Raw genomic sequence first — 22,978 nt, 5'->3', positions numbered from 1 at the left:
ACACACACACACACACACACACACACACACACACTTACATCACACACACACACACACACACACACACACACACACACACACACACACACACACACACACACACACACAGGGAACAAAAACAAGAAGCACAGCATAAATGGTTCAGAAGTCCACATTTTATTCATGTAATCTCCAATATCATAATCTTTTTCTCTGGCTGGCAACTTTACAGCTTTACACTTTCACAACTATGAACTCTGGTCTCAGGAAATAAATTAACATTAACAAATGCAATCTGAACACATGGAGTGAAATGATTCGGTAAGCAATTCTGCAAACACAAAGCAAGTGTCACAGAAGGTGCATTGCATTACCAAAAGAAGAAAAAAAAAACATGAAAAAAAAAGTAAATAAGTTGAAGCATCATAAATATTGGCTATATTCTGAAATTGTCACCAACATACAAGTTTATTGCAACAGATTCTCCACCACCCAACTTCCAAAGCCACTTAAACTTTCCAACAGTAAACAATGATCTATCTTCTGTCCTTTTCCTTCCCCATTATCTTTGAAATCTCTCTTCTGCCTTCCTACAGTTCAAATTTTCCTTTCCATCAATAAATCTTTATCCATTTTTGTCCTTTTCCTTCCCATTATCTTTTTAAATCTGTTTATAATTCCTTTTAAATCCTCTTTGGTCCTCCTAACTTTATTTTATAATTCCTTTCATTAGTTTTTTCATCTTCTCATCATGAATATCCATCTATCCTCTACTTCTATCTTTTTATGATACATTCTCATCCTCTTTCCTCTATTCTCATCCTGCTTCTCATTTTTATTACCTCTCTTCTCTCCCAGTTATCCTTTCCATCCTATGCATCCTTTTCATTACCTTTCCATTGTCCTTTTCCTTTCTCTTTCATTCCCTCCCTTCCAGTTACAAATGATTTCATCTTTACAGCACCAACCTTTCAATCAATCAGTCAGTCAGTTAACCCAATCTTTCCAATGCTCTATCTTATTCTGGCTAAGGAAAGAAGGGTTGAAAGTCACAGATTAACCAGCATTTCAATCATTCAGTCAAAAAACCTCAACTTTCCAACACTCATTCTGATCAAGTAAAGGATTGAAAGCAAAGTACCTTCATAAAATATCACTATCTTTCTAACACTCTCATTCTGGCTAAGTGAAGGTTGAGAGCCACAGTCTAACCTAATCAACAAATACTCAGGAATCATATGAGCAATAACACCGATCACCTCAGCATCACATTGCCAGGATCATTTCTACACCTCTATCCCCACCTGTCCCACCAACACCACACTCTCTCTCTCTCTCTCTCTCTCTCTCTCTCTCTCTCTCTCTCTCTCTCTCTCTCTCTGTCTCTACAGGATACCACGGTGCAGTGACGATGTACTATTGGAAAAACTCTTCCCTGGTATAAGGAATGCATGGAAACTAAATTGGTGGGTTATTTTGATGGTGTATGTGAAAAGAACACACACACACACACACACACACACACACACACACACACACACACACACACACACACACACACACACACACACACACAGTTTTGCATTTTTGTCAGCTGGGTTATATCAGCTTAGAGTTTTTCCAGTAGTGTTTGCAGTTACTCCTCTTAAAGATCCTTAGTTTGATTTCTCCTCATAAATTTTCATGCATTTTCAGTGATTCTAGGGAACTGAAAAATCTGATTATATATTTGTATATATTATCAGTGTTATTATTATTATTATTATATATATTATTTGCAACCAAATCACAAATTATTTAGATATGCTCACATTACCTATAAGAGACATTTATCACAAAATATCTGTAACACCTCAGCTCTACAGACATTTCTACCTCATGTCATCGCGTACCAGTCACCAAAACAGTGTTCACAACAGCATTACACTTGAACTTGCCAGCCTCCACTCAGAGTGCAGGCATGGACAACACATGTAAAGCTGGTCTGCTATTAACACAATGGCCTGTATTTTAAACACACACCTTTCACCAGGACTACTTTCAAAGGCCACTATGATGATTAGCCAGGTTCTCATCATGGTTTTTTTTCACTGATGATGCAAACTGTTAAACTACCACTAGAATCATTTAAACACCCTTGAAAACCACAGTAACTTTCACCACAGCCTGCTGAGAAGTAGGTATTAAAAGGTGCCTGTATGTTTGAGACTACAGACTAGTGCACTGTCTCACTCGCCTTTTAGCACGGGGAAATCTGAACTAAAGCATCTTAGGAAAAGAAGAAAAAAAAAGCTAAGTATTCTGGTCTGCTCTCTTCTTATTTACAAATGAGTCGTTTTGTCAATGCTCTAGACAGATATACAGTTTGCTTGTCCTCGCTTTGTTTCTGTCTCTCCCAAACCTGACTGCAGAACTCCAAGACTGACTCGCTGCTGGCAGGGTTGCACACTCAGACGTGCCAAAGAGACGCTCCTTCACTCAAAAGACACACATCAGGTTTTTGCCTTACTTAGTATCCTATATGAATGGGTGACTACCATAACAGTGACTGCAGATTTTTTACAATATACATTTGTTTCTGTGAGTTATTTTTCTCTCGTTTGTTGTCGTCTGTCTGGATGGCATGTTGTACAAAACTTATGATAAATATTTGGCTGTCAATTGAACTACCTATTCCTATACAGTGGTGATCTCGGTAGCAAAATCTATGGTGTCTAAATATCCTCTCATTGCTATTTACAAACTTCAAAAACCTACTAGTATGATATAAGGTGCACTCTGCATACTGGAGCTATCATGAGTGACTGGCCACAGATAACCTCTGTGCATAAATACTCCTTACCTTCACCTTAAATAACCTTCCTCGCAACACTTACGACAAGAACTTTGGAGACAACTTACGCGTGTTTAGGTTCACAAGGAAAACAATCGGTATTAATTACAGTAAACAAAACCAGTGCAATGCACATACAAAAGGCCTGAACAGGTCTTAACATACATTGCATAATCAACACCTCCTGACTATCAGAAAAGATGGCAAGTCTGTACAGGGTGGCCAGCAGCGCATAGGCCAGTGGGAAAGTAAAGCACTTAACAATCCTATGGCAGAGCAGTATTAGTCCAGCTCCTCGGCCGTCAGCGGCGCCTGGTGGCCCGAGGACGAGGCGCCCCCCATGTGCCCCTCGTCATCTGAGTCGTCGTCCCCCAAGCCGCCCCCCAGCAGCCCCTGGATCAGATTACCTGCAGAACACAAGGCTATGAGTCACATGAGCAACCAGCATGGCCAGGAGTCATGTGAGCAACCTTGCATAATTCAATTCTGGATAAAATTACCTGCAAAACACCAGGATACATTGTGTCACAGGAGCACCCTAACCTAATCTAACCTAACACCACCACCAACAAGCAGCAGAGCCATGAATCATATCAGCAACCTAACCTGTCTCTCGATCATACTCCCTGTAAAACCACAGGAAGGCCATGAATCATTTGACCAAGAGAATGAACATCTATGCCATTTACAACACAACAGTAACAGAACACCAGGAGACAAAGGGAGAAGAGATGAAGCGCCTGCAAAAAGGAAGCTTGATAAGGTTACATCACACTTATCACATCAGGAACAAGTACGATTGATTGATTACTCCACCAGTTGAACGTCTGACACTGAAACATTGAGGCACTGTGATAAAGAAAAGTGATGCAGCAGAAACAGAAAACAGCACCTGCCGATATTACATCAAGCTTTAACCCTTTCACTATCTGACACACAGTTCCTTAACGCCAAGCCACACTGGAACATTTCATTTCTACAGTCACCACAAAAGATTCAAGTGGCTATACCAGAAAATCTAATCTTTTAAAGCATTTCCCTTTACTGTAGGTGTTTTAAAGAGTTCATGCAGTACCTTTAATAGTGTGAATTCTAGTGTCCGCAGTGAAATGGTTAAGTGTCAGAAGGATACAGGAAACAGACAACAGTGACTATTAGCGTTACATCACTTTAGCGCTATCAAAGAGCATCAACTCACCAAATATTCCCCCTGGCCCAGCTTGAGGTTTTGGAGCTGGAAGGTTGAAGAACAGCTGGCCAATGCGATCCAGGTATTCTCGATATGATGGGTCTCTGTTTAGGCTGGGCTGGTATTGCTCACACAGGACCGTGAAGTAAGTCACCTTACCGCTGGGAGGGGACATAAATTAGTGAGGTAATCTGAATTGTGTAAGAGTATTTAGGTCGATATTTTCTTCTCTTTCATTGATATAAGAAGTTTTTTTTGCTTTCATCTTAATTCGCGTGATTTTAGGGTTATATTTTCCTTTTCCACAGATATAAGGAATTTTTTTTGCTTGCATCTTTAATTCAGCTTCTCAATTTCCACAGATAAACAAATCAAAAAACATTTAGTCACCTTTCAATAGTTGACAGGAGGAGCCAGAGGAAGTTAAGGAGTGGGAGGATGAAGGGAGGTCCTCTCTGCTTGGTGATGGTTGGATGAGTCTTGGTGTAAGTCTCAAACACCTCTGAGGCTGCCACCTTCTTCTGTAGACACAAGTACCTGCAATGTAGGAAAAGATTAACAAAAAGGGAAAGGTTACAAAAATGCCAATTGCTGCCTAATACACTTAGATAAAAGGAAAAATTAGTCTCTATCTATCTATCTATATACCCAGACAAGGCACCATACTCTCACACACACATCATTCACACTGTTAGCCCTGTCGTCCTCTAGTGGATAGGGACAGTCTCATGCCTCACCCTACTACAACCAACTGCATTGGAACATTTCTAGTTGACTCTAAGGTCCATATTCTGAAATGCTTTGCTCTCTCATCACGACTATTTTCAAAGGCCACAGAGATGATTAGCCATGTTCTCAAGAAAGTTTCTCCTGTTAATAATATGTAAATCTTGTTAATCTGTCACTAGAACCCTTAAAACACCCTTAAAAACCCATATAATTTCGACTAGAGGCTTTGGAAGTAATGGAGGTGCAGCGTACAAGTGTTTCAGAATATTGCAATTAATTATCTCTTAAGTCTCCACTGCCTCCTTCTTGTGCTGCCAATCTTGTAACTCACTGGAGCACTGCCTGGGTGAGGAAGAGATCAATCTCGGAAGGGTAACCCCTCAGCAGATGCAGCTCCACCAGCATGTCAGCACAGCCCCCACCATCCTCTGACCTCAAGTAGTGGTAACGTGCTGACCCATAGTTCTTCTCTGTAAGGAAAGGAAGGAATATTATCACAGGTTAGGAGATAATGCCGCTGGTCTGTAGATGGGTGAGCTATATTGCCTTTTCCCAAGCGTCCTCTATTGAAGAGAGATCTTACAATAATCAACAGGCAGTTTTGTGAGGCAAGGTATGGGAGGAACAGTTTCAAAGGTTATAGGAAAATAATTACTCTGTTTTTAAATTACTTAGCAATGTAGCAGGATTATTTTTCCTCTCTAGTTTGTTATTTTTAGGTCTCTTCTGTTTTAATCATGTTTTTTATAAGGTTCTGATTAACTTAAAAAGAAAGCACCACATTTTTTTTACAAGGAATCTGGCAGTTTTTGTAAAGGGTAGAACAGTCTGGCAGCTTACCCTTCCAGAGCGTCTGTGCCAGGAGTTGGTGGAGCCTCGGGTGGCCCAGCTTGTGGATGTCACCACAGGACCACTTGACAGCACGAACCAAATACTGGTGTCGCTCAGGAGTGCCATGGTTTAGAAGGCTGAACAAGCTGTGGGGACGAGAGGCTTACTTTTAATTGTACTGCAAAATGATTCAAATATCAATCAAATATAAATCAAGATAAAGGATGGATAAGTTGGAGAGGTCAGTCAAACATATATCAAGTTTAGAAAAATAACACACACACACACACACACACACACACACACACACACACACACACACACACACACACACACACACCTGGCTATCCGAGTAATGTTGTCCTCTGTAGGGTCTGTTTTTGACTTCTCCAGCACCTCTAACATTAGCAAGGCCAAGTCTGCTCCACTGGTTTGCTGCAGAAGACAAGGAAGAAAGTCAGTAACAGAAAAACTTTATAATATCTTAGGTAAAACTGAGCCAAATGTTTAGTTCTCGACAACACTCAAAGGTGATTAATTACAAAATGAACGTTTGATTTGGAAAAGTAAAGGAAAAAGTCAATTACAGGAAAACTTTGTAGTGTATTAGATGTAAAGGTAGTATGTTCAAATCTCAGCAACACTCAAACGTGATTAATAATGAAATGAGTGTTTGTTTTACACACCTGTTCGTGCCGTAGAAGGAGAGAAGCACCGTCATACAAGAGATCTAACACTTCAGCATATTTCTGTTGACTGCAATACCTGAAAATTTAATCCAGTAACAGCAGATGTCACATATTTAGCTAACTGCTCCAAAAAACAGTAATTTCCAAAGAAACATCAAACAGATTGGCCATTTTTCTACTAGATATCTAAGACTTAAGTGTATTTTGTTGACTGCAATACCTGGAAATTAAAACAGTAATAGATATTAAATATGGTTAGGTTAGGTTTGGTTAGGTGCTGTAAATGACAAACAGATCTGACCTTTTTTTTTTTTTTTACTAAAGATTTAAGACTTAAGTGCATTTCTGTTGACTCCAATACCTGAAAATTTAATGCAGTTATAGAATTTAAATGCATTATCTGAAATTTTAATGCAGTAAGACATCAAAGAGTGCAGTAACTGTCTATGAAGTAAATGTCAAACAGATCGGATTTTTCTACTAAAGATATAATTAAGACTTAAGTGTATTTCTGTTGACTGCAGTACCTGAAAATTTAATACAATAATTGCTGACATCAAAACAGTAAGGTCAAACTGGTCAGCCTCATTTAATCTTTTTTTTTTCTTTTCCTCTTTTTTTTTATTCTGAACTTGTCTCGCTCCTTCTTCTATGACGGGAATAAGAATGCGTACAAGATAAAAGGGAGAAGAATCAAAATATATAACAAATTACAGGAAATACTAATAATACCATTGTGTCTAAATGAATTCCCCGGGATAAGATAAGATAAAGATGTGGATTTAGACAAGATAAAGAAAAGATAAATTAAATACACACAAAAATTGATCACTTAACAATAATAATCCTTATACATATAACCCAAGGAATACTAAAGTGACAGAAAACAAAGCCACTGTATTAAATCACTGTAGATATATGAATACGAAGATAAATTACTAAAAATGAATAATAATGAGATTCACCTGATATTTTAACTCTCAGACACAAAAACCGTGCGATAAAACACAAAACCACTCATATATATAACTAGATATAAATAAGTACGTGAATAAATGTGTAATAAAAAGGAAAATTTTATTAATCTGACATTTAAACACCGGAAATCAACACAGTGACATGAGAAACAAAACCACCATTTTAAACAACTGAAGGTGAATGAATGCGTGAATAGGTGAGTAATAATGAGTAAAAATAAGGTTCTCATCATATTTAAACCCCAGGCTGGCCTTCCACATGGGTTCATCATCACCACTCACGCTCCCCTCACACCTCTCCCTCATCTCCCTCATGAATCAGGGAAAATAGTTAAATATTCCACCATTTTAAGACACGTACCTGAAGTATAAAGTCCTGTACATCTGGTGGGCCTCATAATATCTGCCTTCCTCTACCGATGCCTTCAATTTGGCCAGAACCCGCGGAATTCCTTTACCCTGAGCCATGTTTACAAACCCTCGGATTCGGTAACAAATTTTTAAGTCTTGTAAAAACTACCTATTAACATTCTTATCGATCTTACTTCAATACATCACCAGCTTTAAAAAATATCTGGTTCATTTTTTTCTGTTGCTTTTTGTTGTTTTATGTCCATTTCTTGTTTTTGTGCATTTTTCTAACCATGTCTTGCGTTCCACTAATATCTCCGTGCTAGATTTTTCGCTTATCCCCTTAATTAACTTCAAGAAGTATCTAGTTTATTTTATTCTGAGTTTGTATTGAAATGAATCCCTCAGTCTTCAAGCAACGCTCAGCCAGCAGGCAAGGGGCGTCTCTCCTCAGCGGGAGGCGGGGCGTGTGTAGGGGAGGACTTAACCGTGGCGGCTGGGAACAGCTGCGGCAGACTCTCCCAGTCACTCAGTGGAGAGAGTAGTCATATATAGTAGAGGAAAATACGCTTTTCCGTATGTCCATACATTACACAGTAGAATGCAAGTCACTGTGCAATACAGTCATGACACAGACAGACACAGGGACGGCCAGGCACTCGCACCGTCAAGTCAGTCACACACGCGAACTCTACTTCCAAGGGCTTAACTCACGTGCAACATCAAACCCTTCTTGGGGCGTAGCTTTTCTGAGCACCTCCTCCAGTCTCTGTAGCTCCTCCGCAAGCATGCTTCTTAACACTACGACGGCGCTGAAGTAGGCAAGGACAGCCTTCCGCTGCAGGCCGTCCAATGTCTGCTCCAGCCTCTTGAAAGTGGCCGGGGCACTGCTAAGGCCGAAGGCATCACCCGTTACTGCCACACCCTCTGGCCGGTGGTGAACGCAATCTTCTTAAGGCTGCTTTACACTAGATATGGGATGCTTGCGATGTAACTCTCTCTCTCTCTCTGTCTCAGAAAACTTTGCAGTCTTAAAGAACAAAAAATGTACAATTGGTATAAAAATGGAGAATCAAAGCCAGAATAACTTACACTTTTACTTCAGTTCAATACACCTAGGATCATCGAGTGACATATTAACACAAAATATAGAACACAGAGGATCAGACACCCAGGAACACTTAGAATGGGTTAGGTTATGCTAGTTAACTTATCTATTCGTCAGTCAAACTATCTATGTGTCTCTGGCTATCTATCTATCTTTATAACTATCTATCTGTGTGTCTACCTACTTATCTATGTGTGCAATCTTAGGTAACCCAGCTTAAGCATCTCTGGGGTGAGCGATCGTCAAGTGCTCTTAAAATACTTAATGCTAAACTACACAGGTTAAGTGGACACCATAGAACACCTTGTACACTTCCCTCTTGACATTTCACCACAGCTCCACAGAACAGTATCACCACTTGCATTACTCCACACATCATTAGTTCCACTGGCTCCACTGAGAGGTGTCATCTATACGCAGCACAATTTTGTACCTAGCAATACTCATAACAGATCCTTGATACTGTTTAATGGGAGTATAGTCATGGTAACATAAATCTATACATTCAAGTCCTGGCAAGAGTTGTGGTCAATACACACACAAAAGAAAACTTGAACTGTCCTGTAAATCATTCTCTTTGACATCAGTGATATGTGAGGAATTATCAAAATGCGAGCTGTGTTCATGTTATCTTGTGTTCTTGTCGCCACACACACGCACGCACACACACTATCAGCATCAAAACGTGTGTGTCTATAGAGGATAAGGTGATGTGGTGAGGCATAAGCACACGCACGCACACACACACTTGCATACATACAAACTTGAGTCAAATCCTGAATACTACAAGGTAATTACACACACACACACACACACACACACACACACACACACACACACACACACACACACACATACTGAAAGTTTAGTCCACTCTATCAACTCACCACCACCTTCACAATCATCAGTGTGCAGTTTACACTCTTAAAAACTAAACATTGTCACGAAAGAATTGAAAGGCTCCTCTAGAGACACACACACACAAACAGACACACACAAACACACTCACACACAGTTCCCCTTCATAAAATACTCATGACTGAACCTTACTATAAAAAAAATAATAATAAAAAAAAAACTTTACTCCTTCCTGCAAATTACAAAAAAGCTAGACTGCATTTGAAATAAGAAAGCTGGACTGAAAACACCCAACTAAAAACAGCAAAGAACATACACAAAGCTTTCAAGTCACTGCAATAAAATGTGTACAGAGGAAACAGGTGACATAAAGGGCATGATACATCTCTGGTCTGTGGCAGTGCAAATTGTCCTATTGATGTCCTTTTACTTTATCTTACAGCCTTGAATTACCAAGTGGCAGTTCATATTTCACTGCTGTACCTTCACTGCCACAAGAGGAGGCTACAATATCCACACTGCCAGAGGAGACAAACCTGAGGCACTGAGCTGCAACAATGCCTAAAAATATCCCATTACTTAATCTTACACCCTCCTATTTCTGAATGGTAGTTTGTATTTCCCTTGCACTCCCACAAAAGGAGACAAACATGAGCCAGTGAGCTGTAACAGTTCCTCCTAAGGTAAAAGTTACAAGGAAGGGTTTCTAAGGCCCATATATCTTGAGGGTTCGGTCCATGGATGTGGAGGCAAGGTAGGAAGCGTTGGAGCCAAACCGGACACCTGTGGCCATGGCGGTGTGGTCATTGAACACCCTAAGGTCATTCCACTGCTTGCACAGGTACACTCTGCAACAAATAGAGATACGTTAGTCTAAAGTCTTGTGTTTCTATTTTCATGTATTTGTGGGGACAGCTTTGGTATATGTATGTATGTATGTATGTATGCACTTTATCCCAATCTTTTATCTCTCTCCAAAATCCCTTGTAATTCAACTTTTCTATCCAAACTTTAAAAAAAAAATAAAAATTCTTCATCTCAGAGATCTCACATTATAAAGATCTGCCTGCACCTCTTTCTGGACACTAATTCTGACATTTGGACACTCTTCCTGCAAAAACTGAACTTGGAAATCTTGACAAACTAATCAGAAAAGCAAAAAATTATCTTCACCTCTTCTATAATCAATATCAGCTGAGTACATAGGTAGGCACATTAGAAATACAAGTCTCACCTCACATCCGTGCCAGCGACAGCCAGATATGTGCCAGACTGGTCAAAGCTCAAGTCCATTACTTCATATCCCTCGTCCAGCTGAATGGTCCTGAAGTTCTTGAGTTTGCGCAGATCCCAAAGCCTCACGGTGGAGTCCTCAGCAGCAGTGGCCAGGTAGTATCCATTCTCACTGAAGGCGATTGAGCTGATGGCACCACTGTGGCCTAAAATAATTGCAGTGTTAGTGAAACCTTGAGGACTTAAGGGTGATGAAAAACCAATCTGAGTAAATTGGGAAGTGATATATTTAACACACACCAGCATTTAATACCTGAAAAGACATGTTGCTGATTAAACTTGAAATAAGCATAGAGTGCAATCTTGGTGTTGTGTGGTGAAAGATTGTCAACTAAAACCTATCTACAGTAAATTGTGTTATGGTATGTGCACTACCTCAGCCAAGCAACAAACTGAAACTACTGTGACCTGAAACAATCACAGGCTGTTGGTGTACCCTTAGTGTTGTGTGCTGTACAATTAGTCACTTTCTTACAATAATGGCGTCACATGATAAAATGCAACAGAAACACAAGACAAAGAAATATGCTACTCAGTCTTATTACTCCATCATTCAGAGTTTCTCACCCGGGAAGTTGGCGACATTTGAGCGTTCCTTGAGGTCCCAGATCTTGATGGTGGCATCCTGTGTGCCAGTGCCCAGAATAAGACCGTCAGGGTGGAACTGTGCAGCTGTGAGGGGGGAGCTGGCCGACGTGTCACTAACCTGTGGAGAAGGACAAGGGTGACTACATAACAAGTGACAAGAATGGGAAGGAAACAAAGAGATGCACAATGACTGAGACAAAAGTGAGATTAAAAATGAAGATGGATAAGATGAGACAAGAACAGGAAGGAAGAAAAAACAATTAAAAGTAACAGCAATTGAATAATGGACATATAAAGCATAGAAAAGAATTAAGACTACAACTGAAGATGAACAGCAAGTGACAAGAGGAAGGCAGGAAACAAATGCATAACACCAATTAACTAACATATAAATCTTCCTTCACATCACCACTAATAACAAAACAACCCAATCATGCCTTACCTTGCATAGCACCCGTCCAGTCCTGATGTCCGAGAAGGCCCAGTTGTGGTCACGGGAGGCAGACAGCAGGTAGTCCCCTGTGGCGTGCAGGGACAGGCCGGTGACTGGGCCATCATGAGCACGAATCAGTTGCAGAGTCTGGGAAGTTCCAACGTTCCACACACGAATCTGGAAATTAGTGATGAGTTGAGGCTTGTGGGATTACAAACTGATGAGTGTTTTGAGCCTTGCAGGATTACAAATTAATGGCTATGAGTGTTCTGTGGCTTCCTGTGACCATTAACTAAACATTACCAGCAGCGAGGAGCAAACGAGTACCTGTGTGTCTGGGGAAGCAGTGATGACAGTGTCCTCAGTGGGATGGTACACAACACAGGACACTTTCTTGGTGTGGCCCTTCAGGATGGCAACAACCTGCAGATCAAAGAAATAATTAGTGGCTTGGATTTTCTTAATACTGCAATATTCAATGAGACTTGTGCCTTTAGTTGAGCGCCACCAGTTATCTTATAGAAGGTAAATTTGCAGACGATTAACTTTCCATGCCACGAATTTCAATATGAGTGTTAAGAACATGAGAAATCCTATCAATAATATTTGCAATTTAAAAGACCTCTTACTAGACACTTTAAACCAATAAATCATCTTTTGAGACCTTGAGAAGCTTTGAGTTATATCTGCAATTTAGAAGACCACTTATTTTACACCACAAGCACAAGGCAATGTCCAGCCAAGCCTCTGCCTCACCTGCTCTGTGTCCTTGTTGAAGACTGTGGCATTCTTGTCACTGCCGCCGGTCACAATCTTGCTGGTGTCCTTCTGGTGCACGTCAAGGGCCAGGATGCCAGGCACTGATGCACTGTGCAAGCCCTGTGTGGGGAATGCAAAGAAATGAGTTAAATTGTTTTTGTGACTGATTTATTTAGTCTGGCATTGTTTGTGTGACCACCATCACTTTCTTTGCTTTCTTTGATGTAAAACAGCAAGCTACTGCATTAAATTTTTACAAGATAATGGGTGGAATACATTTTTTTTTTTTTATGTAGGAAGGATTGTTATTTTATGTAGGAAGGACATGTTAGTCATCACCTGTGAGGATGACCTTAGACGTACAAACTTTAATGGAGAGCAACACACACCAGCACAAGTACAGGCCATAATGCAAGTAAAGAACTGTTCAGGTGTCAAACATTAAGTGACCATCACACATCTGCCCATCTTGATAGCCCAAAGTTACAATTCAGCAGCAGAAACTTAATGAAGTGTGCTGTAACTCAAGAATCAAGAAGAAATGCATAAGAAGGAAGAATGAGACAAAAATGAAGAAATGAAGGAAGTAAGAAAGCAGAAAGAATAAATGAGGGGAGAACACACCAACACAGCTGAAGACAATGTTATCATAAAGGAAACAATTCAGCTACCAAACACTAACCATCTCACTTCTACTCTTAATAAACCAAAGAGTAACAATAACAACAGAAACTTCAGCAAGATAGCTTTTCCTTAACCACCAACACATCTAACCAACACACTCCCCTCCCCCACCAGTGTCTGAGCACCTGGCAATGTGAGTGAAGGCCCCACTTACCGGATGAGAGGCCAGGGTGGTGAAGCCTCTGATCTGCTCTGCCGGGGTTAGTCCCTCAGGAACGGTGCGGCCACGCCTCTTACGCTCCTGTGTGAGGATGGTGGCTGTGTCCTGCAGGCGGGCCACCACCTCCTCTGTCAGCCCTGCTCCCTCACTGGGCACATCTGCTGCTCCACCTGCCTCTGCTGTTGCCGCCTGCAGGAGATGAACAGTGTGAGGCAAGAGTGTAAGAGTTGATGACTTGTCGACATCAAATGAGAGAATCTTTTGTGATAAAGATTGTAGGAGTGCAGCAATGTGTGAATGAAGAATGTAAGATTTGTCCTCCCTACAAACAAGAGAACCTTACGTCATAAAGATTCCCTTGACGTGATGAGAGGTGCCAAGAATTTCTTTTCTTTTATGCAAGAGGGCACTGGCCACGGGCAACAAAAAGTGCCAAAGAAAAGGCCAACTGAAAGTACCAGTCCCTAAAAAGAAGTCAAAAGAAAATATCAACAGAACACAACTAAACCAGTATGTCAAGAATATCATCAGCACTGCACGACCAGACTGAAGGGCACAATGAGTCCCACAGATAACTCTTGGTGGACTCACAATGGTTGGTCCTGCTGGGGCGGCTGGAGCAATGCCGGCCTGGGGCTTGAGTGTGGCCAGGGCCTCTCGGGCGGCTGTCACCTCCTTGTTGAGACGGGCGATGACACGTGTGGCTGCATCGTGCTGGTACAGTGCGTGGCTGGAGGAGGAAGGGAAATGGTACCTTGCTGCTCACTACACATTAAGGAAATGATAATAACATGAAACAGTAAAGAATGAAGTACACTACTAAACCAGACAGTACCACAGGGAAACTAAGAGAGATGCACTTTTTCTCCTTCCCTTAATAGCAAAAAAAAATAATTAAACTTAAATAGAGATCTGAAAAAAAATGTTAATGATAACTTAGCAGCACAGTAAGCAGATAAGACTCACCTTAACTCTTGGCGGGCGGTCTGCAGCTGCTGGCGGAGGGTGAAGGAGTGCAGCATGACGGCGTCCCACTCATCCTGCAGTGCCTTGAGGATGGCCGGGATGCTGGTGGCACTTGGCGGCTTGGGCTTGGCCACGGCAGGCACTGAGGCAAGCGCGTGTGGGGGTTAGAATACATTGCCATGGTCATAGTTTACTTGTGATGTGAAATTGTACCTTACTGTGCTTTATTTTACAGGATGGCAGGAAGTATGTGTTAGTTATTACTCAGGAGATGATCTAAGGCAAATATAACTTAATGGAGAATGGCCAGGAGTAAGAATAACAGGATTACTAGTATCTGAAATCATCTCAAGACTTAGCAAGACAATATTTGATAGAGAGCTTCAAGGAGTAAGAACTAAAGCATAAATAATACCTATAACGAAAACTTAACAACCTCATCTTAGAAATTGATCATTCGCAGCTAAATTAACCTTCCGACTGCTATATGGTACATGTTCACTTCATTACCAATCACTCTGACACATCCTTACTTACTCTGCAGCCACCTTCAATCTTTAAACTGGGTAGAAACTGCAAAATCTATTCTTTTTAGTCCCCTTTCTTAATTGTTGACGCTCATAAAGATTTCACACATTACTTTTACCATTGTTAGCCATTCCGTATCACAGATAAATTATTAAACGGAAAAGAATAACACACTGGATTATAGATGAAGGAATTAAGACCAACATCCACTTACCCTTGAGGTCAATAAGCTGGTCAAGTGTGAGTTCCTTGTTGGTTATCGGGTCGGTGCCATTCTCAGCGATGTATTTCTCCAATAACCGGCGCTCAAACACGGCGCCGGAGAGAGGCGACACCACCGGCTGGTCTGGCACCTCATTGCAGACTGCCGACCAAGAGCAGTTATAAGATTTGCAGGGATTAGGTGTTCATTTTTACCAATATTGCAAAGTTTGGTGGAAAAATGCCAGTGGTGCATGGTTAGAAAAGGTGTATGTACTGTTGTCTTATCAAAAAAAGGTTAGCTTTATTAGTCTATCTCATATAAAAAAGGTGTTAGATGTTCTTATCTAAAAAAATGTTGGTTTATTAGTCTTATCTCTTATAAAAAGGTGTTTACTGTTGTCTCATCTATAAAAGGTACATCTATTAATCTGCCTTATAAAAACGTATGCTAACTATTATCTCATCTAAAAAAATAGGCACTTTTAGTTGTCTGTCCCATACAATAAGGCCCCGTGGCATTACATCCCCTCCCCCCCATCACCACGCCTCTCACTGAAACTAACACGGAAAAAAATCTAATAAATTTCAATGACACTCCCAAAAAAAATATTTCCTCCAGCGTGACCTTACATTCTGACCCGTGACCTTTTGTTCCCTCGAGCTGAGCAGTGGTGATAGCAAGGGAGGGAATACAGGAATGAACAGCGAGGTTAGAAAATAAATTAAGAAAATGAAACTGAGGGAGATTTTAAAATTAGAACTATTCTGTGATATCTCGTCCCCTACCGCCACCACCTTCACAACACGTAGGCCAGTGGTATATTAGACAAACCAACACCTGGGCAGTGATATTTTAACCGTGGCTTCTAATATGGGCATCAGCATCACAAACTTTGAATCTCCCAATCGCATCGTGGCCAGCGGTGTCTGCAACCTTCACTTCTAACCTTAATTTCCGGCATTATTAAACCACCTAGCCTTATTTCACGCCCCCTCATAGAAGCTACGGTCCTAAAGTCGTTATTCCCTTCCAGAAATTACGTGGAAATTGCGTATTAGCAGGGAAAAATGGGAAAATATATCTACATACTTGCACAAACTAGAGCCATGATTTGTTTATATAGTCAAGCGAGAAACTGATTCCCCCGCCTACTTAGAATTTAGCTTTGGGGTCAAAAATATCGTATATAAGTCTCTCTTTGCGTATTTTGTGGCTATAAAATAGTGTAATTCGTAAAATGCCTTCATAATTAATACAAGGCTTAATTTTGATAGTTTTCATATCATACTAAGTGGTGTGCAGTGAAGGGAAAATTTAAATAAGGGAATCAGGTGAAACTTAAAAGTTTTCTTATATTTTTCATATTTAATTTTAATCATTAGACCGAGAAAACAGTAAGAGATGTGAATATCAACCTTTTCCTCGCCCCACATTTTGTCGACATTCCAAGTAAAATCAAACTAAAAACCCAAATAGCACCAAAAATCGGACATTCATATTTTTCCACATAAATTTCGGTAACCAGATGGCGAGAAAAGTAGAAATTAGAGGAAGCGAGGAAGTGATGAAGAGGAAGGGAGGAGCAGCGAGCCGCCCAGTCAACAGCGGAGAATCATGGCGCAAGGTTGGTTGATAACTCTTCTCCTTGGAGCTGCCTGTCTGGCGCTGGGGGAGGAGGTGCAGGACAAGGATGTTGCGAAGGCCAGGGTGGAGGTAAGGACTTGCTACTCGTACAATAACAAGAACCACAAATCAGTACGGCCATGAATAAATTAACATAAGGATAATTCTTTTCATTCTTGGATATTTTGGATTGTCTGTTTTTTTTAGTATTTTTTATCCTTTGTATGGTGTGTGTGATCGAATCTCGTGGTTCTGTAAGGTTCGAAGTCACCTGTGTGTGTGTACGTATGTTACCTGTGTGTTTGATTAATTAGTTGTCGTATTTCACCGGTAATGACAGGTAAAGGTTATTTGAAGTGTGTGTGTGTGTGTGTGTGTGTGTGTGTGTGTGTGTTTGGTTAAATTGTTGTCATATTTCTCTGGTAATGATAAGTAAAGGTGATCTATAGCTTGTGTGTGTGTGTGTGTGTGTGTGTGGGGGGTGTGTGTGTGTGTGGTGACGTAAGGTTGTGTATGTGTGCACGTCTCGAGCTGTCATTGGTGCAGACTGGCGGCGGTACACACACACACACACACACACACACATTTTCCCTCATTATCTCCACGTTTTCTCCTCAGCCATCATGTTGTGTTGAGTTATGATCTTAGTATAGTTTTCCTAGTTCCTTCTTTCATTCCTTCCATTTCTTTCCTTCTTTCATCCTCTTTTATTTTCTCGCGTAGCATTTTCCTCATCCCGGTTTTTTTTTATTTCCCATCCTTCCCTTCTGTTTCCATTATTATCTCTCTCTCTCTCTCTCTCTCTCTCTCTCTCTCTCTCTCTCTCTCTCTCTCTCTCTCTCTCTCTCTCTCTCTCTCTCTCTCTCTCTCTCTCGTCATTTGCTCAGTCACTATACTGCAGGATTTCCTTAAGTTTGGTACGTGGGTTAGGATGAAGTCAGTGCTATATGGCAGGCAGGATGGAAGTGACTGCCATAGTTTTTAATATAGACGGTGCTTGGTTGGATGCTTGCTTTACGTGGTAGGTAGATGGTGTTTGTTTGTTTGTTTGTTTGTTTGTTTGTGGTTTTATATATATGGTTTGAGTTTAGTGTTTTTTTTTTGTATTTGTTTATTCTTTTCGTAATTTTCCTTTTTTTCTTCGCTGCTTTACTTCTTTCAACCTTCCTTCCCTCACTTCTTTCATTTCTTTCAGGCAAGTGTTCTTCTTTTCCTTGTCTATTTCCCTGTTTTTCCTTGTCCGTTTCCCTTTTTTTTCTAATTCTTTCTCTTTCAGGCAGTTTTTTTTCTCTCTATCTATTTCTTTCACTTCTATTTTTCCATCGTTCTTTCATCCACCCTTGCCATTGTGTTATCTTCACCTGGCCTTCTCCTGGCTACGTGGCTCAGGGCTTTTATCTCAACTGTAAAACAACATGTGCGCTCAAAACTGATAAGGATACGCTTAGTGATGTAAGAATGCAGATAATTGATTACTGTGGCCATGTTGAATACGGGGAATGGAGGTTGACTGAGCGAATGTGTTGTCTTTATAATATCTAATTCATCATAATCCGCAAGGTTGTTAAAGGATGGTAGTTGTCCGGTTGTTAAGTTAGTGTTGTTAGGGCAGACTTAATTATCCACTGTTTGCAGCCAATTTTAACTGTTTCTCGTATAATAATGCTCATGGCTGTTAATGATAGTTATTCAGTAGCTAGGTAGTTGATAATGTAAATAGGGGAGACTTAACTATCCACTGATCTTAGCCTCGTCTACCATTCTATTTGCAGTAACTTTTTTTTAATCTAAAGTGAAAGTGGAAATTATTGAAACAGGTCTGAGGTAGCAAATTTAACCAACCACTGACCATAGCCTTGCCTGCCCACCATTCTATCTGCTTATATTCTGCTGTCTATTCTTGGTGTTCATGGAAATAGTAACTTCTGGTAAGTATTGAGGCTCAGCATGAAAGTAGGCCTCCTGGTGTTCCTCCCCCTTACCCCCACCTCCCCTGCAAGGCTTAACACTCATCCATGTTCTCTCTCTCTCTCTCTCTCTCTCTCTCTCTCTCTCTCTCTCTCTCTCCAACCCTTACCGTGCTTCCCTCCCCCAAAACACACACACACACACACACACACACACACACACACACACACACACACACACTACATTATTAATAGAATCAAACTAAAAGTCTTTGTTTATAATGAGTGATTAATGCCTTCTTGTTAAATCCTTCAATACAACACTGATCTTTATCCTAATATACATCGCAGCACTACTTCAGGCAAACCTTGTAAGTCATTATTGCTGTCTGTATGTAAAGCTTCATTATGTGGTGCTGAATATTGTATCAGCTGTCCTCTCTCTCTCTCTCTCTCTCTCTCTCTCTCTCTCTCTCTCTCTCTCTCTCTCTCTCTCTCTCTCTCTCTCTCTGCCGCCACGTGAAGACAGCAGCGCGGTAACAAGTCGACACGAGGGTTGTTGTGATTGGCGACGCTTGCCCCGTGACGTCTTCACCTGCGCCGTATGCACACGTGTGGGGCGACAGCTGTGCCTCACCTGTGTACACTGCACCTGTCACCCAACACGTTATTGCCTCTTCTGAACCCTTTATTGACTCTGATAAATTGAGTATACTTTATATATACATTACTTGCTCCTCTTTCTTATAATTATTTGATTTTCACTTTTTTTTTTTTTATGACAATCCACTTGCATCTGTCGCTCAAAAACACGGTCTTGCCTCAAACTGAACGCCTTATTGACTCTGCTAAATATTTATCCTATTATTTTACCGTATATTCGCGAAATTTGACCCTAGTAGTTGTATAGCCGTGGTTTGCATTGTATAGCCAACTCTTCCTTATACATACCACTTCACTAATTACGTTTACTGACTCTTTAGTGACTTGGGGAATGTATACAAGTCATGTTTATCAATAATACGTATACGAATGTGGAAATATCGTTACCTATCGTGAATTAGGTAACGAGTGGGTGGATAATGTTTGCGGTAGTGGTGTTCCTTGCACTGCTAGTTCAGCTGTGTGGTCTGTGGCAGCATCTTGAATACAGAACTGATTATAAAATTAACCAGAATTGTTTTATTTCATGGAAGACAAACACGTGCACGATTCAAACTGTAATAACCGTTTCCTTTTCCCTTGCAAAGCCGTAGTGGACTAAACTGGTTGTAGTAATAAACGGAACTAGCGTTATTATAGACGACAAAAATGTAATGCAAGACAACCACGTGCACAATTAAGACTAATAATCGTTTTCTTTTCCTCACAGAGCTGCAGTGGATGACAGCTGAACAGGTATCCTGGGGCGAAGCAGTTCATCCATCAGGACTTGCCACTCTTGTATCCTTTTACTGCCAGAGAGAGAGAGAGAGGGGGGGAACGAGAAAAAAAAAAAAGATGGGAGGGAAATACTGATAAAGAGAGAGAGAGAGAGAGAGGTAACTGTAGCGAAACGTAGAGAGCGTATCACAATCATATTACAACACACTGATGCAAGGTAGTATATACTGTGGGAGAGAGTGCAGGGGAGGGACGCTGACTCGCACAAACTGATGCAAGGCAGTGTGCTGTGAGCGGCTGCAGGGGAGAGACATGAAACGTGACTCAAATGTCCAGCGTTGATTCTTTCATGGTGTAGACGTTGAGTAGATGTGAGGTGGTGTATATTACTGATAAGGAAGATTGCAATGCTTAGATGGTGTTGTCAGCAGGTCATTGAAAGCCTGTAGATATGAATGTTGCCTTATCCTTGCCCTCCCAAGCAAAGAAACTATTAGAGATAAAATTTAAAACCTCACTTAACTTCATTTAATAGACCAATCTTGTTCAGTTAAGCTTATCAGTATTATGATTCTTCCCTTTGAATAAACTACACTAGCACAGTTTAGCGGTCAATTTAAACTTCAATATAAATTAGTATGGTACATGGATTTGTTACTTAAAACATAGACCCGTACTCAGAAACCCTTACTCCCACCATGACTGTTATCAAAGGCCACAGATACTTAGCCAGATTCTCAAGAGTGTTTCTCCTGTTGATAATGAAGAAATCTTGTTAGTTATTTTTAAAAGCATCCTTAAAAACCCTGTCACTTCAACAGAGCCCCGTAAATGTGGAATTGAGGTGCAGAAGTTTCAGAATACAGCCCTTGGTCATGTCACACTGAAGTTTTTTAGAAGTTCAAATTATGGCGGTGATGGTTTTAGTCTTCCTTTGTTTTCTCATTTTTTTTCCTTGGGTTTTCTTTGCTTTCCTTGGTTTTCCTTTGTTTTTCATTGGTGTTCCTTGTTTTTCCCATTTTTTCATTGCTGTTCCTTGGTTTTTCCTCGTTCCTGATTTTCCTTATTTTCTCATTTTCCTTTTTTACCTTGTTTTCCTTATTTGCCTGGCTTCTCGTGTTTTCCCTTGGTTTTCCTTGACTCTCTCGCCAGCCACAACGCTAAGTTCCAGCACATAGGAGGCGCGGCCCCCGAGCTGCTGCTGCTTAACAAGGACGATGAGGTGCTGGAGCGCTTTGACCTCAAGAAAATGTCCCAAGAAGAGATCAACCAGCTGATGATCAAGAAGGGTTTTTACAAGAAGTCCAGCAAGGAGGAGGAGGTCCCGGAGGAGTACAAAGAAGGTCCCTACGTTGAGAAGGAGGAGCTATAAGAAAATCCGTTCAAGCACCAAAGAATAGCCATTTTTTTAATATTTTTTTTGTGTACAAGTCTTCAATTTAGAAGTATTTTTCTAGCCGCCTGCATTTCTATGTTGTATGGCTCTAATGGTACTTAATGTTTAGAGTTGTTAGCTGCATTTTGGTACCCAGGTAACGACTGCCCAGCGTGGCATGTGCGGGACGCCAGACAGGGGTGAGGCGGCCGCGCATGAAGGAAGCAGTGGAAAGGGACTCTCCACACTGTCTCTGGAACTCTGGCCACACTCACTCTGCGTCTTTGCCCCTCACATGCCACGCCACTGTTTTCAATAAATAACGCTAAATAACTTTCTTTGTCTACCCTGGAGCTCGTCTGCGTACTGAAATACAGGTGCTGAGGGGCGTTGTAAAGGTAGTAGGAGTCCTCATTCTTGGTGTCTTTAATGGGCGCTACATGCAGACCCTTCGGTGTGACTCAGGACAGTGTAAGTATTTCCTATTCATTATAACGATTGAGTTAGCTGTAGTTGTAACTGAAAAACCTATGCAATGCCAATATACATAACTGAAGTGTAAGTATTTCCTATTCATTATAACGATTGAGTTAGCTGTAGTTGTAACTGATAAAACCTATGCAATGTCAATATACATAACTGAAGATGTGTTACTGAAGCTGGAGAAGAGACAAGCTGTAGAAACTCATCTATTTCACCAGACTGAGCTGAAGTGATGTTAGTGGCAAGCGGGAAAAAAATAAGGAAATTCCTGCACCAGTTAAGCAAAAAGTCGGTGTGTTTCCTTTTTATTTCAGCTTTGTAGTCAATTAAGTAAAACGTAAATATTTTCTTTAACGTGGAATTTCAAGTGTAAGACCAGACTACCTTAGTGCAGTTTACCATTGTCCACTTTTAAATCACAGTATGATAGTTAAGCCAACAATTTTCATCTTCCCTCAGTTATATGTAGAAAACCTATACCTTCTCGTTTCAGATTCAGCTGTTCCTTCCCCTCTTCCCCCCCCCACCACACACACACGAGATAGGCTATACACCTGCTAATCCGCCACAAGATAATCTGCACACCTGTCATTCATCCTAACAAGATCTGCACACCTGTTGAGACTGTAGCTCGTCAAAACAGGTGTGGGCGCCAGGTGTTTTGTTCATGACCTACGTGTTGTCTCTCTCTCTCCACCTCGTGGATTTATTGTGAGGTGAGATGGCATTGTATATTAATAAGTATGAGGTTTGTGTATACGACTCATCACGTCTCGCTAAACTGTTAACTTTGAAGGCTTTTTCTTTTCGAATTTTGACATATTGTAGTGATGCGTAATCATTTTCATCTTTTTCACATCTATACACATTTAATTTATCTACATATTTCACTATTTTACTTCAACTTCTATAACGAACGAGATACGATGACCAGGAAACTTCGAACTGTGAACTGAAGCTTTGAATCTTTAGAACCACAAAGGCAATGCAAAGGTTAGATATAAAATTAAGACAATGTTTCTAGTTAGGGTGGCTTGGAATAGACAA

The 22,978-nt window shown here is 40.7% G+C and overlaps 3 protein-coding genes across 3 annotated transcripts; 1 reads left to right on the top strand and 2 right to left on the bottom strand.

Annotated features, from left to right (window-relative positions):
• Positions 1 to 1,700: 1,700 nt before the first annotated feature.
• LOC135091848 (Golgi to ER traffic protein 4 homolog) lies at positions 1,701 to 7,742 on the bottom strand. Its single transcript, XM_063989859.1, has 8 exons — positions 7,589 to 7,742; positions 6,248 to 6,326; positions 5,902 to 5,996; positions 5,571 to 5,707; positions 5,062 to 5,200; positions 4,392 to 4,538; positions 4,011 to 4,162; positions 1,701 to 3,219 (listed from the first exon to the last, which is right to left on the bottom strand). Exons 1-8 carry the CDS (start codon positions 7,693 to 7,695, stop codon positions 3,095 to 3,097), a joined length of 981 nt encoding a protein of 326 aa, XP_063845929.1. The 5' UTR covers positions 7,696 to 7,742; the 3' UTR covers positions 1,701 to 3,094.
• A 922-nt stretch (positions 7,743 to 8,664) lies between these two features.
• On the bottom strand, positions 8,665 to 16,309 carry LOC135091847 (pre-mRNA-processing factor 19-like). Its single transcript, XM_063989858.1, has 11 exons — positions 16,250 to 16,309; positions 15,170 to 15,319; positions 14,428 to 14,569; positions 14,053 to 14,191; positions 13,456 to 13,650; positions 12,615 to 12,737; positions 12,186 to 12,281; positions 11,868 to 12,035; positions 11,405 to 11,543; positions 10,779 to 10,983; positions 8,665 to 10,392 (listed from the first exon to the last, which is right to left on the bottom strand). The coding sequence occupies exons 1-11, from the start codon at positions 16,266 to 16,268 to the stop codon at positions 10,251 to 10,253; spliced, it is 1,518 nt and encodes a 505-aa protein (XP_063845928.1). The 5' UTR covers positions 16,269 to 16,309; the 3' UTR covers positions 8,665 to 10,250.
• A 403-nt stretch (positions 16,310 to 16,712) lies between these two features.
• On the top strand, positions 16,713 to 21,781 carry LOC135091849 (selenoprotein M-like). The gene is made up of 3 exons (XM_063989860.1): positions 16,713 to 16,873; positions 20,063 to 20,133; positions 21,226 to 21,781. Exons 1-3 carry the CDS (start codon positions 16,775 to 16,777, stop codon positions 21,443 to 21,445), a joined length of 390 nt encoding a protein of 129 aa, XP_063845930.1. The 5' UTR covers positions 16,713 to 16,774; the 3' UTR covers positions 21,446 to 21,781.
• The last annotated feature ends 1,197 nt before the right edge of the window (positions 21,782 to 22,978 follow it).

The sequence above is a fragment of the Scylla paramamosain genome, chromosome 38 (assembly GCF_035594125.1).
Source record: "Scylla paramamosain isolate STU-SP2022 chromosome 38, ASM3559412v1, whole genome shotgun sequence".
NCBI classification, from domain to species: domain Eukaryota; kingdom Metazoa; phylum Arthropoda; class Malacostraca; order Decapoda; family Portunidae; genus Scylla; species Scylla paramamosain.
Note: the sequence above shows the minus strand (reverse complement) of the source record. Positions and strands in the feature narration are given on the sequence as shown.